At 38.0% G+C, this 18751-nt stretch overlaps 1 protein-coding gene across 1 annotated transcript in view; it reads left to right on the top strand.

The window, feature by feature from the left end:
* The window catches only part of syne2a (spectrin repeat containing, nuclear envelope 2a), a 109504-nt gene that overhangs the window by 49691 nt on the left and 41062 nt on the right, over positions 1-18751 (top strand). Inside the window, exons 39-58 of the mRNA XM_082147598.1 lie at positions 1122-2807; positions 4003-4194; positions 4561-4716; positions 5396-5637; positions 6240-8289; positions 10099-10433; positions 10824-10968; positions 11243-11443; positions 11595-11854; positions 11943-12093; positions 12204-12347; positions 12739-12879; positions 13840-14022; positions 14124-14261; positions 14377-14562; positions 15293-15415; positions 15484-15666; positions 17465-17554; positions 17723-17809; positions 18377-18442. Coding sequence (XP_082003724.1) covers positions 1122-2807; positions 4003-4194; positions 4561-4716; positions 5396-5637; positions 6240-8289; positions 10099-10433; positions 10824-10968; positions 11243-11443; positions 11595-11854; positions 11943-12093; positions 12204-12347; positions 12739-12879; positions 13840-14022; positions 14124-14261; positions 14377-14562; positions 15293-15415; positions 15484-15666; positions 17465-17554; positions 17723-17809; positions 18377-18442 — 6759 coding nt within the window. The remainder of the gene's footprint in view (positions 1-1121; positions 2808-4002; positions 4195-4560; positions 4717-5395; positions 5638-6239; positions 8290-10098; positions 10434-10823; positions 10969-11242; positions 11444-11594; positions 11855-11942; positions 12094-12203; positions 12348-12738; positions 12880-13839; positions 14023-14123; positions 14262-14376; positions 14563-15292; positions 15416-15483; positions 15667-17464; positions 17555-17722; positions 17810-18376; positions 18443-18751) is intronic.

Here is an 18751-nt window from a genome sequence, read left to right as displayed (position 1 = left end):
GAACTTATTTAAAGAGGAAAATATGCCTGTGATTATTCCTTGACAGGCGTACATTTGTTTTGTTTTTCTTTGTGGGTCTGGCTTTGGGGTCAGCAGGAGTGCAGTCATTGAGTGTACTACTGTGGTGTGGGCACAGAATCAGTGTGTTCTAGCTAAAGCCTTCTAAATGGAGTGCCCGCTCTGTACTGACTCTAGGCCATTAATGTTGGATGCCACCTCATTGCTTTTAAGTGCTTGTTTTTTACTTTGTTTTGAAAAAATCCTTGTTTTGCTCTGCTTTTCTGATGTCACAGCTTATCTTTAGACTGCGTTATCAGCATTATTGTGATAGTTTAAAAACTGTTATGCTCATCAAGGCTGCATGTATTTGATCAAAACAGTTCAAAAGTAATTATTACAATTTCAGATGACTGTTTTCTATTTTAATATTTTTTTTAAGATATAATATATTCCTGTGATGGCAGAGCTGAATTTTCAGCATCATTACTCCAGTCTTCAGTGTCACATGATCCTTCAGAAATCATTCCAATATGCAGATTTGGTGTTCAAGAAATATTTTTATTATTACTATAAATACTAAAAACTGATTAAATGCTTAACATTTTTGTGTAAAACTTATACTTGTTTTCAGGATTATTTAATAAATAGAAAGTTCAAAAGAACAATTTATTTGAAATATAAATCTTTTGTAACAATATTAATGTTTTTACTGTCACTTTTGATCAGTTCAATGTCTTCTTGCTAATATATATATATATATTCTTAATTAAATAATTAAAAGTATTTCATTTTTGAGCCAAAACTTTGTAATGGTAGTGTAAATCATGTCTTAAAAGGATAGTTCTGCGTAAAAGGAACATTTCTGTCATCGTTTACGCACCCTCGTGTCAGTACAAACATGTATGGTTTTCTTCTTCTATAGCACTGAATTGAAAGATCTTCTGAGACCAGTGTAGAACTTTCTTGATTTAGACTATTGAAAACAGGGCTGATCGAAGGATGCAGTATTCTTTATAGATTATTAAAAAATGCCCAGGGATTGAAAAAACACCTATAGTACTGTATATTGCTGAATTATGATGTGTTTTTGAGTCATAGTAGTTAGTTTCCTTGTTTTACAGGTTGCCAGAGCCAATGTAGTGGATGACTTGTGTCTTATGAATGTAAAGATGCCCACAAAGGAAGTCAGTGGAACAGAGTACACATCATGTTTATCTTTCTCAACACAACAGGCAACTGCAGATGTTGTGAACCTCCCACCAGGCCATGACACAGATGATCAGCAGTCCATGTCTAGATCTGAAGAGAGGGGTGAAACTGGATCTGTAATAAGAGAAGATGACAGTGAACCCTCTCATGGCTCATCTTGTGGAAGCCAAAAGCCAGTCTTTACCATAGTGCTGGACTCTGATCTTACCAAACCCAACCAGAGCCCAGTGGCACAAGCTATCCCAGCTTCTACAACTAAATGGGATACTGTTTCAGTTGTTCATGATAGGAACATAGAGAGATCAGAGGATGATTTGAAACTCTTGGAAGCCAAACCAAATGTTGATGTAGCTGTAGATGAAAAACATGCTGTAATATGCTTTTCTGATGAGCCTTTTCATTTTCATTCCACATCAGAAGTGCAGTTTAATGAAAACCGTTACACTGATAATGTTGAACCCACCCATTCTACTCCAGACCTTGATTCCAGGCCTAAACCTGAGAAGGACTCATCTACTCAAGCATTTGTCCCAATGGTTTCATACCCAGAGCACCATCATGCAAGCTCTGGAAATGCAAAGAAAGTATTTACCATCATCCTTGATGTTGATTCTCCTACATTATCATCAGACAGGTGTCAGTTTCTGTCTGGTGAAAATGTATCGGGCCCTCAAGATTCGTCCACAGATAAATTCTCCCAGACAGAGGTAAAAAATCAACAGAGGAAACCTGAAGGCCAAGAGGCTAAAGGAGGCCTTTCAGAGAAGGACAATGTGAAATCATGTAGTTCTGAGCTACAGCCAGGACAGAAGGAAGTAATCCAGCCCAAAACCCATGAGATCATGGAGATTGACATTCAAAAAGGTGAAAAAGAGAAGCAACATGAAATCATAGAAGCAGAAACATCAAGCCAAATGGATTTCCAAACTGGAGAAGGCAACGATTCGGGCTCTGTAGTTCATCAGCAGGATGTCACAATGTTGGAGATTCATGATGAGGATGAGAAAAACAAATTTGCAGAGCCCTCAAATGAAGCAAACACACTTAAAAAGCCTCCAAATGTTGCTAAAGGTGGGAAGAAGAACAGGAAATCAGCTGGTGTGAAACAAGCAAGCAATATCAGTAGTAGAATGCTGAAGACATCTAGATCGGAACAAAAAAATAAAACTGACTCAGAAAACCTTCAAACTTCTGAGGTCAGGCTGCTGGACATCACAGATACTTCACTGACTGTGTCTTCAGACTATAGTCACCCAAATAATGCAAAGCCATTGAGCACAGAAGACAAACTAACAAAGGTTGTGGACACTGTGCAGCCAGAGACCTTGAATCTTCTACAAACTGAACCTAAGGATGAACAATTTGAGACTGTTAGCATCTCACTTGCCGGAGAAGCCACAGATAGTGTGGTCTTAGCCGCAATGGAGACTGTAAATTCAGCACATACAGAGGACTCAGAAACAATGCTAACAGATGCTCCACCTGTTATGAGAGCTGAATGTATTACACAAAACCTTACTGCAGTGCCATCAAAGTCACAGCTCCGCCATGCTGAAGCTCAGAGGACAGATGATTCAGATGGAAGTTTCCCTTTGCAGGTAAGATTCACATGGATGTGTTCTTATACAAATGTGACATCACATCTTGGTGGTCATGTTCAGTACCTGAATGAAATGCTTTTCAAGCACTTTTAATGTGTTCATTCAAAACTTTTTTTAACCTTGTTTAACAGCTTTCAGAAGAACGTAAATTGTAATAGCTGTATAACACAGAAGTTGTGAACCTACAGTGCTTTTACTGCAAGCAGAACATTTTCTTTTCAAGTTCAATTTATGCCTTTCATTTTATATTTTGCACCATTTCATGAAGTCATTTGTTAAAGAATATCAGATAATGAAAATCATTGAAAGGATAAGAAAAAGGATTATAAATGCTCTATAATTCACTCTGAGAAAATTAAATGTATTGTCTCCTATTGGAATATGTAGGATGGCCATGGTTTCAAAAAATAATCTGAAAGATCTTAAATTATCTGAATGTGCAATCATTATTCCTAGCTGAGTGAAATGCTGGAATTCATTGTGCAATTGTATGTGCACTCAAAGCTGTTTGTTTAACAATGGTGAATGTTGTTTTCTTACTTGTGCATGCATGGTATTTATATCCTTACCTCTTATATTTTGGTGTAATTGTTAAGCTGCAGTGGCAAAAAGCATTTGTTCCTTAAAAGTTACCGGTATATGTATTTATATTTATTTAATACATTTTATAATATACATTAACAAATGCTTTTTTTTATTTGTTATATATATATTATTCATTTGATTGATTCTCCATAGGCCACCTTTGCATGTTGTTGCATCATTCATACATTATTCCATGTGTTGGCATTCTAACAGATATCGCCCTCTACCCTTTATCATGGTTAAATTGTGGCACGTATGCATATTTTTTCATCTATTTGATTTCATATAGAAGTTGTCTTACAATACTTGTCTTACAAAAAAAAAATTTCAATTAGCAAGAACTTGGCTTCCTTATACCAACTACATTTTGTTGGCATTAGTTCTTGCAGTACTGCTTCTCTCAAGTCTGTTTTAGCCCTGGAGGCACACCACGCCTTTTAGAGGAAATACTCAGTTCCCAATGGGGCAGCATTCCTAGTTTTTCTGAAACTGTGACTTAAGGAATTTAGAACAGAACTTTTAAACGAGCTCTGACAGCAGGTGTAAGCGGTGTTGTGGAGAACTTTTGCCCTGAAATATGAACTATGATACTTTTTCCTTATTGTAGTATGAAGAAATGCACAGAGCCAATTCAGATTCATCTACCAGGAACAAATCATCCGAAAACAGAGGATCAGGAGTAACCGGCGAGGATAAAACGAGCCATGCGGAGCAGCCTACAGGGACACATGTGTGGGCCACTTTACTGAACACCATCACTAATATTCAGCCACCTCTGGTGACCAGTCACAGTTCTGAGGTACGTATATGAACACATTATGGTTTTGTTCTAAATTGTTTAAGGAACAACTTGAAGAACTTAAGAAACTTTGGTGCATTCAACTTTTGGGCTTATAACAGAAAAGGAATTCAGGAAAAAGATAGCTTTCTGTTAAGGTGAAACCAAGAAATACTTTTTTCTCAAATATAACTGACTGTTATCAGTTAATCAACTCGTTTTGGTCTTTGACTTGAAGACCCTATATTCCCTCAAGGCTGGGAGGAAATTGCACAGGAAGGATGGATTTCCTTTGCTCTGTGCTGCTTTGAGCTGTACCATTTTCTCTGTCTGCGTTTAAAATTTCTCACTTTGGTTTCAAATTTTAATACTTTTCTTTTTTTACAGGAAACTAGACCATGGAAGGATTCCTGGTTTCGGAACTCATTACTCTCAGAGTCTGAGAACAGTTTGGCATGGACTGTCCTGCAGGTTTTCAGATGCCGTTACCGACCGGCCCAACTCAGCATTGCACATATGACTCTTCAGCTAGAAGAAGCTGAGGTACAGTACATTACTTTATTGGACTTGTTTCTCCAAAACCTCCAGCTGTGAACAGCTGTTGACAGTAAAAGATGTCAGTAGTCATGAAGAGCTAACCTAAAAACAGCCCAAACAATCCCTCACTACCTTCAGGAGATGTCTGATGACAAAAAACATATGACTTTAAATGAAGCAGAACATAATCAGATTTCCAAGTCACATGAAATCAGATTTGAGGCACTGTTAATCTCAACTCAAAAGGTCAGATGTTTTTGCTTCTTTTAAAGCTCAAGATGATGTTTGAATCATTTCAAGTCATGCTGGAGAACATTATCATCAGGTTTTACATCATGCAGCTCGAGTGCTGCTGTAATTAAAGCAAAAGGGACAAACCAAATACTAAAAGCTTTGAAATTCATGTACAGTACTTTCATATTATGATGTTGATAATATAATTTGTAATGTAAAAATGTTGTATTGCATTATAAAAATGCAAAATATCAGCATTTTCATTAGTGGACTTTTGGACCCCACTGTACAAGAATCACTTGGTTCTGTGGCCTAATAGTTGGCACACATATTCTGACACATTGAGCCATGATGCTTATGCATGCAAAACTGGCTCACAAATAAAACTTTTAAACTGTAAGTATTTAAAACAAAACTGACAAACATTGACATTACATCCCTCCATACATAGATCTGCCGGCAATGTATCATGGATCAGGTGGCCAGACTGCCTCAGAATGAATCTGGTGCAGGATGCTTTACAGAGCCTGAGCAGGCCATAGAGAGGAGATGGAACGGAGTACTGCTGGATACCTCAAAAATGGCAGAATTTAAAAAGGAGCAGCTTCAGCAGGTCACACAGTATCACAAGCAAAAACTTGTTCTCACGGATACTCTACACAACCTGGAGGTTGAGCTCAGCACACTGACACTGTGAGTATCCTTATTAACATTTTCTGTGTGTGTTTTTTGTGAGTTCATCTTTAATATAGATGAGATGATTCTAAAATGTATTGATCTTATATATTTTATGCTCCATAAAGGGATAGTTCACTCAAAAATGAAAATGTTCTCATCATTTACTCATCTTTATGTTGTTCCAAACCTGCATGAATTTCTTTCTTTAGTTGAACACAAAAGGAGATATGTTAAAGAATATTCATAACCAAACTGTAGCCAATGACTTCCATAGGCCACAAATTTAGTCCTAGTCCTGTCCTGTCCAGATAGGGCTCTAGTGTTCATGCTGTATTTTAATGATCAACTGGGAGTAAATTATTTGTAATTTAATTAATATTCTGAAACAGTAAAATATAAGAAAGCAAAGTAAAGATAAAATTACATGTTTTAAGATTTCATGTTGACACACTATACTTTTTTTTTTATGATTACATGTTTCCTATACCTGTTATTCATTGATGACTTTACTCTTACTCTAAAATTTGGAGAATAGTCATGACAAGAAGGCGTGTCTAAACCTGTACTGGTAGTGTAGACAAAGAAAAGTAATCCCCATTTCTCTCACCATTTTGAAGAGATTGCATTCAAAGCAGCACCCTGCAAGCAGAGAAGCTGAGTGCATTCCTAAAGAGCATGCAGGAGAAGAGAGGCATACTTGAAGAGCTCCTACAGACATGTTCTCAGATCTCAGCCCATCTGGATGAGGCAGAGGGACCTGTGGCCTGCATTGAACCTTTTAGGACTTTACAGGAGAGATGGTGGACTGTGGAGTGGGCTGCTGCCAAGAGTCTGTGGCACGCTAATGTTTGCACAGCAGAAGTTTCTGGACTCCTGCAAGAGGCCAGAGAGCTGCAACGTGAACTGGATCTTCTGGAGAAGTCAGTTTGTCTTTCACACAGCTCTCACAGACCAATAGACTGGCAAAGTGCACTACATGAGACGGTCAGAACTGCAGACCTGGCAGTGTTGACTGAGCGCTATTCGTACATTCTTGAGGTCTCTCAGGCTCTTTCCTCAAGTCCGCTGGGAAAGAAAGAGCTTGGAGATATGGAGGATGCAGTGCAGGGTCTGAATTCTCAACTCGCTCTGACTCAGGAGAAGCTCAGCTCTCAGACTTCAAATGGCAATGATTGTTCACCGATCATTAGGATCATCAGTGACTATGTTACATGGGCTAAACAAACGGAAAGCAAAGTCAGTAGGAGAAGGAGGTTGTCCCTGTACCCTGAAGAGGCAAGTCATGAGGTCAACCACATGAAAAAACTGCAGTCTGAAACATCTCTTAAGAGGTTTCAGTTGGCCTCTGTTTTGAAAGAGCTTAGAGAGGAAGTTACAGGTCTCGACGAGAAGGATTCCAAAGCCATGTTGCCCACCCTCGATTCCTTAGAGGATTTGTATGTTAAGATTTCTGAGAAGACTGAATGTGCGGTTGTAGAAATGAACAGAATGTTACATATCAGAGAAAGACTGTGGAAACAGATCACTGACAGCAGTTCTTGGTTGACCTCAGTATTGGAAAAAGAGTCTGGTAAACCGGTGGCCTCTGAACCTAAAATTACGATCCCAGAATTGAGGGTTCAGCTTCAGGTATCCACTGAGGCTTTGAAGGATGCTGAGAGACAAGCAAAAAATTTGGAGTCTCTGTTAGATGAAACCAAGACTATGAATTACGTTTTGAGTGTACCCGAAAGCTTTCAGCTTATCAACAGGCTTACAGCCTTACAAGAAGAAGTCTCTAGAGTTGTGAACCGTAAGTGGGCCTCGTGCTGGGTGTTTGAAGAACTCCTTCATTCTCAGGAATCGTCTGCTGAAGAACATAACGTCATTCAGAAGAGCTTGAGACAGTTGAGTGCTGATGTCATGAGGCAGAAGTATCCCGTAACAAGAGACTCGCTCTCGGCTCTTGAATCCGTTAAGCACATGCTGATGGAGCTCCTGTGCAAGGTGCAGGAAATTCCACACTGCCCAGAACCTCAGAGGAAAGAGATGCTCCATGCTGTACTAGACTTACAGAGGAGAATACATCTGCTGGAGCAGCAAGCCAAAGAGCATGAGGAGTACCTCACTTCAAGGCAGCACATGGAGAACTCCAGAGAGGCAGTCAAGAAGAGCTTGTCGCATATTGTAGACTCACATGTAGGAACTGACGTTAGGCTCTGTGTCTGTCAGGCTGTCCTAGTGGAGCTGCCTCTGGCGAGAATAGCATGTCAAGAGGCCGCTGACCACCTGGAGGCCATTTCAAAAGATCTTTATCCATCCCAGCTGACAGCAGAAAGGCAAAAGATTTGTTTGGTCACTGAGCAGCTAGCTTCTTGGGAGCTCACAGTCAAAAACGAGGCTAAAACCCTCCAGTGCTCTCTGGTAGAGCAACTTGGCAGTCCCACAGACCTCAGTCCACTCGTTGAGCTCTTCAACCGTGTCAGGCAGCAGCTGAAGAAGACCATCTGCATGGAGCCAGATAATAAGACTATTGATGCAGAGCTGAGAAAGCACTGGACACTTGTCCAGACCGTTGAGTCAGTGATTCAAATGTTGGAGGTCTGCAGGAAAGGAGAAGAGGCTGAAAGCTACCAGATGACAGTTGATCTTGGCCAGAGAACTCTTAATGATTGCAATGTGCATATGGTAAGTTCCATGTGACCATGCATGTTAAAATGACTATCACCATGTCTACTTGACCAATAGAATGCTGCTTTTGTCGTAGTTTTCTTCAAATATGTATGTGACAGCATTGTTTCTAGTGGGGCTGCATCTTAAAGGGATAGTTCACCCAAAAATTTAAATTATCCCATGATTTACTCACCCCCAAGCCATCCTAGGTGTATATGACTTTCTTAGGTGTATATGAAAATCCGATTGTATTCGCCTGAAAGAAGAAAGTCATATACACACAGGATGGCTTGAGGGTGAGTAAATCATGGGGTAGTTTTAATTTTTGGGTGAACTATCCCTTTAATACAGATTTCCTAATTCAACTTAATTGAATTCACAAGCTCTTGATCCGTTTTGATTTTGTTTCGATTTAATTCTGATTCAGTTGTTGTAATGTCCATTTTCTGTTTCCTAGTGTTTTAGACTGATTTGAACCAGTAACTCTTTTTTTTTTCTTTTTTTTTTTAACTTCATTAAAAGAATCGGCTAAAAAGAGTAAATCATCATCATCAACAGTTGGGCAAAACTGGTCACACAAAATGCGTAAAAAATTTTTTTTTATAAAAAAACCTCATAAGAGTAATTTATTTTTGAACTAGTCTGTACTGGTCATGTCTGTTTTTGCATGCAGTCCTCAACAAAAACTCATTTGAAAGACATTTCTTGTCATAAATATCATGGTACATAGTCTATATTCAATCTGATGAAAAAAAGACTGTGAACTCACATTCACAACTTGTATCTCAGATATGAAGGAAACACTGATACATTAAAATATACCAATTTTTGAATTTAATTTGTGAATTAGTTAAGCATCACGCATTAAAGGGATACTCCACTTTTTTTGGAAATAGGCTCATTTTACAACTCCTCCAGAGTTAAACAGTTGAGTTTTACCGTTTTCGAATCCATTCAGCCGATCTCCGGGTCTGGCGGTACCACTTTTAGCATAGTTTAGCATAGCTTAGCATAGATCATTGAATCGGACAGGACCATTAGCATCTCTCTCCAAAAAATGACCAAAGAGTTTCGATATTTTTCCTATTTAAAACTTGTCTCTTTTGTAGTTACATCGTATACTAAGACCGATGGAAAATGAAAAGTTGCGATTTTCTAGGCTGATATGGCTAGGAACTATACTCTCATTCCTGCGTAATAATCAAGAAACTTTGCTGCCGTACCATGGGTGCAGCAGGCGTAATGATATGACGCAGCGCCTGAAAATAGGTCTAATAGGTTAGACAAACTTAGTCCCGGTCACGTTGGAAGTTACCGAGCTGGGGACTATTTTCAGGCGCTGCGTCATCAAAGTTTCTTGATTATTACGCAGGAATGAGAGTATAGTTCCTAGCCATATCAGCCTAGAAAATCGCAACTTTTCATTTTCCGTCGGTCTTAGTACACGATGTAACTACAGAAGAGTCAAGTTTTAAATAGGAAAAATATCGAAACTCTTTGGTCATTTTTTTTGAGAGAGATGCTAATGGTCCTGTCCGATTCAACGATCTATGCTAAGCTATGCTAAAAGTGGTACCGCCAGACCCGGAGATCGGCTGAATGGATTCGAAAACGGTAAAACTCAACTGTTTAACTCTGGGGGAGTTGTAAAATGAGCCTATTTCCAAAAAAAGTGGAGTATCCCTTTAACATCCTGCAGGAGGGGAAGCGCTATACAAATAGGCATGTAGTAAAAATCAATTTTGGGAAAACTAGTTTTTAGAAAACTATGAATGTTGTTTTTATGATTTCTAATCTTTTTTTTTTTTTTTTTTGGTTTTCCAGGACAAGCTTCTCCAAGCTCGGGAGGCACTAAAGCATTACAGCTGGGCTGTTCAGGGTGCAGAGAGCTTTTTTCAGCAAATCAGATCGAATCTCATGATTCCGTCTACTGGCTTCAAAGGCTACAAAGAGGAGCATCGTTATATTCAGCAGATTTTCAGCACTCTGGTTGAGGGTTTCCAGGCCCGCTTGTCTGAAATTGGTGCTTGTGTACCCCAGCAGACATGCCTCTCCATCCCTCTAACTGAGCAGCTTCATATCGAGGTTTTTAGTCACCTTCTGGTACAAGATGCCAAATTAGAAGCTCAGGCTCAACTCAGACTCAAGGCTTTACAGAGGTTAGCCATACTCTATAAGCATGTTTTTGTTTTTGTTTGTTTTTTAATCAAAATTGATGACCTTGTCCTATGGTTCAGATTGTTGCATTCACAATGCTCTTTGATTGTTGTTGAGATTTTCTTATCAAATTGGAAAATCATTGTATAATATTTTGTGTGGGGCACGGAAAATAGGAAAAAATAATACTTTTACAAATAATCAAAAATGTTCTCAAAAAGCTCTTTGAATGTCTGCCATAATACTGTACGTAACTTGGAAACATTTTTCTCAGAAACCATGGTCTGAAACAATTAGTTTGAATGGAATGCATCTATTTGGTTAAATTAAATGTAATAAAATCTGTTTTATTTAGCTGCATTAAATGGTTCACTCTTTTTGCTACAATTTAGGTGCATGGGAGACCAAATTGTGCACATGAGTCACCATGAAGAAATGAGCCAACTTCTCAAAAACATTGATTCTCAAATCTCAAAATGCTCAAGTCAAAAACCGACTGATTCTGAAGCCTGCCAAGAACAACAGCAGAATGTAAAGGTTTGTGGTCATTATATGCCATAGTCACCATGTAGAAGAACCTAATCATTTTGTTTATCATGCATGTTGTGCTTGGTTTAAATGCATTACAATAATACCCTTGAAACTCTTGAACATGATTTGGGGACCAATGAAAACTTGCTTGAGAATATACTGGATACTCTATTTATACTCTAGTTTTTATGGTGTATGAATGGTTCCTTGTGCTACTTTTCATCTCGTAATAATTCTAGTATGCTAGATTAGCAAATGTTGAAATTGTCTTCATCTGCAGGTGCTCCAGACAGAGCTGAAGAACATTGCTAAAAGACTGGAGGAATTGAGGGAAAGCTGCCCAGGTCGTCGATGCAATGCTCCTGTGGATCTGATGCTGGGACATCTGTGTAGGTCTTGGGCAGTGTTGCAGTGCAGAGTGGAATCACTCAAAGCCAGCATGTCTCATAAAGAAGCAGAGTGGACAGACTTTGTGATACGTGTATGTGATTTTCTATTTTATTTTGTTGTATTTTATAATATAAAAAAGACAATTAGTAATATATTTTATTTATATATCCAGCTTGTAATATGATTAATGAAGTAAGCTGTGCATTAATTCATTTCACTTCATGTTGGGGTTTGCTGTGCAGCTCAATAAATCAAAGGAAGGTCTTGGCAGTCTACAGAATAATCTCCCTGACTCATCTATGGTGATGGGATCCCTGGTGGATCTTCAGGGTGTTCTGAGCCTCACTGAGCACCTTCAAGATAGGATTGAGCAGGAGTATCATACACTTGCCTCTCTACAACACCATGTGGCACGTTTGCTTGGGGTCTCAAATTTGCAGCAGCTGAAAGTTTCTCCTCAAATCTGTCAGGACTTGCAGTCTTTACAGGGTCAGTGCAGAAGGTAAGACTTTTACACACATGCACATAAACACATGTATGTTGAGGAAATGTTCAGACTCTACATTTACAGACCTTATTTTCATGCATAGTCTCAGAGATCAGAGCAATTATATCCGTCGGGAGGTGCTTTTTGAGATCCAGGAGTCGGGTCGTGTGCAGGAGGAGATGAGTGCCATTCAGCAGAACGTTCTCTCTCTTTTGACGGTTTTACAGTCCGAGACAGCTGCTGAACAACTACAGGTTGGTGCTTTATGGCCTGTTTTTTTTTTGTTTGTTTTTTTTACAGGGAGAGTCTGTTTCTGCAGTGTTTGCTGTTGATATTGTATTAATTGTTTTGTATCACACTGTAGGAAGTCAAAGTGGATTTGGTGTCACAAAAGGCTCGATTGCAGGACGTCATAGACAGAGTGCAGAACAGATGGAGCTGTGTCCCATCAGAGATTCAGATCTTACAGAACGAGCTCAACGTCTCCCTGCAGGAGGCTAAGGACAAAGTATTTACTTTATTTATCTTTAATTTTATTATACTGTGAGATCAAGCACTGTTTAAGCTATAGGTAGAGTGTGTTTAATGTTGGAAAAAGCGTATTGTGTGTACATGTATATGAATATTATTAATGAGCATGAATATAGATATCAATAAGGGATTATAAAATAAATTATAAATTAAAACAATCCTTTGAACTTGTGAAAAGGCAGTCAGTCTCCATTATAACCTCCAAAATTGTTTTATATACTGTATATAATGCAAAACATAACACAGACACTCAAACTATAACTGCCATATTTAATAAATAAATATATATATATATAAATAAAACTTAAGTTTGAGTGTCTTTGTGTTGTTTTTTATTGAAACCTAATACAAATGTAACTCTGTTTCAGTTGGCCATAGTCATGGAGAGAAGTGGTCCTCTTAGTAAAATGGTTGAGCAGGTTGGAGAGGTGACGGTGGGCTTGAATTGTGTGCATGCCCTGCTAAAGCAAACAAGTCCTAATTGTTCTGAGGCTGAACGTACACAAAAGGTACTTGTTCCCTTCTTGCCTCCACATGCACATTATTGAAAATATATTTCCACCAATTACCAGTGGACAAAACACTCAGGAAAACATAACATTCATTGTTTTCTCTCATTACTTAGTTTTGTTTATTATTTAGTTCTGTTTATTCTCTTATTTATTTGTTTTCTTATACTTTTATTGTATTTTATTTTATTTTGTAATTTTATGTATATACCGTATTTTCTGGAACATAAGTTGCACCTGACAATAAGTTGCATGGATCAAAATTGCCTTGGTGAGAGAGAAGAAAACACAGATGAATGAGTCACATTTTATTATTATATTCAGAAATACTGTAATAATACCGATAATTAAAACAAAGCATTTACAAACATTATAAACAGGTTTTAGTTTTAGTTCCCCTCACAATACAGCAAATCCTTTTACATTTAACAGTATTCATTTCAGAACAGAACAGGGCAGAACTTGGGAAACGCAACCCTGGATGAAAAATACAAGGATAAAACAAACAGTGGCATTCATTATAAACACCATCTGCTATACATGCCCAAGACTAATTTATGTAAAACGAAACAAAACTACCGACATGTGGGAAGTGCGCTATACAAATAAATTTGGGTTCGCATACTTCTCTCATTCAGCACATATCCAAATGTGTGCGTTTTGTGTGCTTGACGTTAGTTGCATTATATACTGTAAGTCGGAGCACGTTTCAGATGATGCAAAATGCAACAAATATTCAGAAAAATTATGTATGGAAAGAGAGAGAGAATGTCACTTATTGAATATACAGAAAACTTCTGTAAAGTATAATAAATGAGTAGAAAAGTCAAATATTAAGGCTTTACTCATGACATATTTAATGAACTGATCTTCTGTCTTTCACATTTTACATTTGTGTCCAGTGAAATATGATGTCTACACTAATTAAAGTCTAATGTGCATGTGTGTGCGTTTGTGCAGAGAATATGGGATGAGCTGGACCAGTGGCACACTCGGATAACCGAGCTGGAGGCTGAGGTGCAGGATCTGGCTGAGCAACATCCTGAGAGAGCACACGTCCTCATGGACCAGCTCACGGAGCCACTGCAGCTCTACCAGACCACTGCCAAACAGGCCGAACACAGGACCGCCCTCATCAGCAAAGTCAGCCGTTACCCATAATCCTTGTTTCACAACATAAGCCAACACATAATGCCACTGATAGCAACCATGACTGCTTGTGCCTTGTGTTTTGCTCCCATCAGATCCCTGCCTGTCTGCAGGACTATGAGGGTTTACTCAGTAGCTCCAACTGTTGGTTGAAAGAGGCTCAGTCCTGGCTGGTCGAGCCAAGAACCTACACCACTGCGAAATGCATCCACTGCCACGCCCACTCCCTTAAGGTCAGGTCAAAGCCTCACACTGAAGCATTTTACAGGTCACTTCTAGTGAGACATACCATACTTTATACAGATGGTATGTAGCAACTTGTTAGCAACTCTTGTGGTGTGTCTGTAGATGATGCTGGATGAATCCGAGGGATACAGGGCAGCTCTGGAGGCCTTCCTGCCTGCCCTGCAGGAGATCACTCCGGTGTGTGACACCACTCCTCAACAACAGCTCCTCCACCTCTGTATACAAAATATCACACTTATGCAGCAAAGCGTCCTGGACCCTCTCTCCCACCTTCAGCACCTGGCAGCTGTAAGAAATATCTTTACACTCAATAAAGAATTGTATATGTATTTACAGTAAGATTTACATATTTTCTTAGGATTTACAGTGTCTAAGTTTGTCACTATACCAAGTTTTTAGTTGTATCTATACCAGTGAAATTTTATGATCCCTGTTACCCATTTCGATACCACAGCAAAACAATTATGCTATTGAATACAGTCCTTTTATTTAAAATATATTAACATCATTTTTGAAAAAAATGTATTAAAACAGTAGTGTTTGTGTGAAGTAAACATTTTATTGAAAACAGTTAATTACAATAGTAAAAAAAAAAAAAAAAAAAATTCCCTGGTATTTTCAATAAAATCAAGTATTCAAGTAATAATTCCAAAATCCAGTATCCTTGCTGAATAAAATTATTAATATCTTACTGACCCCAAACTTTTGAACAATAGTGTAGCTGACAGTGTTTGCATTAATATCTCAGAAATATGGGAAATTTGACCAAGAAGTGCATCAAATTGAGGCATTGGGCAAATTGGGATACCAGAAAAACTGGTATCATAACATTTTTAAAATATTAGTAATAGCTGTTTTGATATCCCTAACAATGTATAGATAATTTGGAGGGTTTTATGAGACCTACATAGCATTGCTGGAATTACTTATACTAGTAAATGATACTGTGATGATAATTATTTTTATTTTATTATGTTGCCTATATTTTAATTGGAATTCACTTATAACTTATGTGTAGGAGATGGATGCCATTGAAACAGAGGTGAAGACAATGGAGAAAAATATAGCCAAGATCAGAACAATCCTTTCCACTACTGACACAGAGAACATTTCTCCTGAGGAATATCTTGAAGACATGCAGGTACTGTGCGTCATATATTTCTATCCTCTGTTTACAGTATCTCATATCCCTCCTAATTTCTGTTACAGGTGATTCTGGATAATATCCAGTCCATGAAGAGGACCATTGATGAGATTGAGAGCTGCAGGCCAGGCCTAGGGCTTCCTGCTGAGGCAGAGCAAACTCTCACAGCCTTCCACCGGGCTCAAGAGCTCCTGCAGCCCATCCAGGAGCTACAGCAGCTCAGTGTGGAGCGGAACACAGCGTTAAGGGTCTGTCACTTTAATAGTTTGCTTGTGTTTACCAAGAGTCAGAGGTTTCCCGTTTACTGAGCTGGAGTGCATTTTAGCTTATTTAGCAGATTTCAGTAGTTATGGTATTTAACCGTGGTTTTTTTTTATACAGCATAAACATTTTAAGTTACAACTTATAAGGAAGATAATATGGGAAAATGTACATTTTAAAGGTTCACAGAGTCATTTTTGTAGATATTGAGCTAGTAGACTTGACAGTCGCATCTCTAATGACACCTAGAGGCATGTATGCAGCATATTCATTGATAGTAATTGCTTCATGCAAAATAAAACCCCTTTTATTAGTCTCCTAATATGACTTGAGTCTTCATCACACATGAGTGCTCACTATTTTAAAAAAATGTCAAAAGTAATTTCGGTATTCATTTCTTTAGAGGTCATACTTTTTTATTGAGAAAAAAGTACTGCTCCCTTATTAACTGCTAACCATTTTCTAAAAAACTATTTTATTTTGCAGATCTCTTAAATATTCCCATGGTGTGAATGGCTTTTTTAAATGTTCAAATATTTCTGTAATCAGTCTTTTAATTAAAATGAGCCCAGAAAAACTGAGTGCACAATAATTATACTTCAGTTTTTGTTTTTAATGATAGATGAGTTTTAATGATGAATTTTAAATTATGTTGCACTGCTTGAAATGGCATTTTTAATTCTAACTTTTACATGAAGCATTGTAGCATGTCATACCATATATTTTAGAAATGGTTTCTAGTTTTCTGCGATGTTGCGGCTGGAAGTGTGGCAATGATAATCTCAGGGACTGTTTATGTTCTTTATTTAATGTTAAAAGCATGCAATGTGACTTTGAATATTATTTAGTGCTCCAGCTTTGTAGCTGTAAAAGCAACAATGGATAATTCACCTCAGATCTTGAAATTAAACAAATGGAAACAAGAACGTTCAAACTGTGAACAAACAAGTGTATTCTTTGACAAAGATTGTTTTAGTAACTCAGTAGCCTATGTATTTTTGATAATGTTAATATTTATTATAATGGTGTAATATTTGTGAATCTGATTATGTAGCCTACTTATCCATTTTCTTGCGATTGCCGTCAAGATTAGTGGTGCAGCTGTGCACTTGCAGCGAGACTCCGCCCACACACTATTCTGATTGGCTGTGGGTTTTGATTGATTTTGACGCATCTCGCAGTCGCGTCAGGTCTAGTGTCGCTGGAATCTTATCGCATCGCGTCTGGTTAGGACACAGTGTCAAACGCAGACAGTTCAAATGAAATATATAAAACTAAAACTAGACCAAAGGTCTTTTTAAATCTAGTTTGAACAAGTAATATGTTCAAACTAGATTTAAAAAGACCTTTGGTCTAGTTAGATATTTCATTATAACTGTCAACGCAGACAGTTATAATGAAATATCTAACTAGACCAAAGGTCTTTTTAAATCTAGTTTGAACATATTACTTGTTCAAGTTTTTAGTGAACGGCGGGTGACCTCTCCTCTTCACTTTCATGTCTATGGGAATGAGAGGAGGAGAAAAGCCTTGCATTTAAAGCCAACTCCGAGAAGGGATGTGTGGGAACCTTGAATTTTCTGATTGTTCTTAAAAAAATTAAGTGCTTTAAAATCTCAATATGGTGCATCAGTAAATCATCACAGACATGGCTTTATTGGCAAAGGCAGTAGTATGCAGTAAAGATGCTCCCATGGCTTTTCTCATGATCTTTATCATGTAGCATTGGTTTGTCCAAGTTCTAAAACTTGATGAAACTGAGTAGTTTGCTGATTTTATTTTCAGGCCTCTATTGGACCACCATCTGAAATGATTCTCCCTTCAGACCAAACCACAGAATTCACGATGCCACACTTTTACTCTGGAGATGGGATGGTAAGTCAAGCAGCTCAATCAAAATATACACCTAAAATCATGCCCACTCAAGCTCAGACGACATCTAAGATGAGGATAAGTCCGTTTTTGGACTAAATGAGACTAAATAGTTCTGTCACTGTAAAAACGTAAAGAATAATATGTCCTCGCATAACCCTGGTGAAACAGGTGTCAATGGAAGGCCCTTACAATGAGGAGGAAGATGAAGACAGTCAGTCTTCATCCTCAGGAACTCTCACATGCAGTGTTCCAGAGGTAAAGCCTCCAAAACCTCCAATTTATCTCCCAGTCTTGATGCATCCCTTTGCCAAACCCTGTACATTTCTGTACTCTTGTACACTCTGGACCTCTTTGCTATGGCTGTTCATTTGCATGCATTTAATGTTTTATTTATATAAATGTATCAATGAAAATTATACAAATATACAAATACAACTATAATTATAAATATAAATAAATGTATGCAAATCTTTCTGTTTTATGTTTATATATCTCTATGCTATTTTCACTATTTTCACAGGGATTGGTCCTGTTACAATGACTTTCATGCTTTTGTTAGTCTTGGAATTGCATGATCACAATTTTCTCAATACTGCTGTTATTAGAGTTTATGCTATTATTAATGTCTCAATTTGTTTATAATTCAGTCAGCTTCTGCGAACAAGCTTTTTTGCTTTTCCTTTCTGTGGACTAAGGCTGCATTCATTGCAGAAGCAATCTTCTTTCAGTAACAGCGGCTGTCCTCCGTTGTCTTTTGGAAGTCTGTTCTTCTAATACTCTGGACCATCATCTCTAATCATTTTTTTTCTTTCTCTGTACCAGGACCCAGATGAGACAGTTTTGGAGGAGACAGATGCTGCCTCTGCTGAAACAGTGTGTATTACTAAGGTATAGACTGGCCCCAATGGAGTTACTTGTCTCTCAGGAACAAACTTTGGGATTTATTGGTTAATGGCAGCCAGACATCATCATCATCATTCATCGTCATTATTCCTCATATTCCTCTTTGTGAAATGTGTAATACCAACTTCTGATTGGATGAGCCCTGCTCAAAGGCATCGTTCTATATTAATTTTGTATGAATTTGATCATTTGCAATGTTGATTGGCAACCACAAGCTGCCTGCCGTCAGAATAATGGACTGCATTACCATTCCAAAGTTCTTGAGTCTGAATGATTTTTTCTTTTTACAAAGAA

The sequence above is a fragment of the Leuciscus leuciscus genome (genome assembly GCF_965113295.1).
Source record: "Leuciscus leuciscus genome assembly, chromosome: 19".
NCBI classification, from domain to species: Eukaryota; Metazoa; Chordata; class Actinopteri; order Cypriniformes; family Leuciscidae; genus Leuciscus; species Leuciscus leuciscus.
The sequence above is the reverse complement of the archived record's forward strand: the minus strand, read 5'-3'. Positions and strand labels throughout refer to the sequence as shown.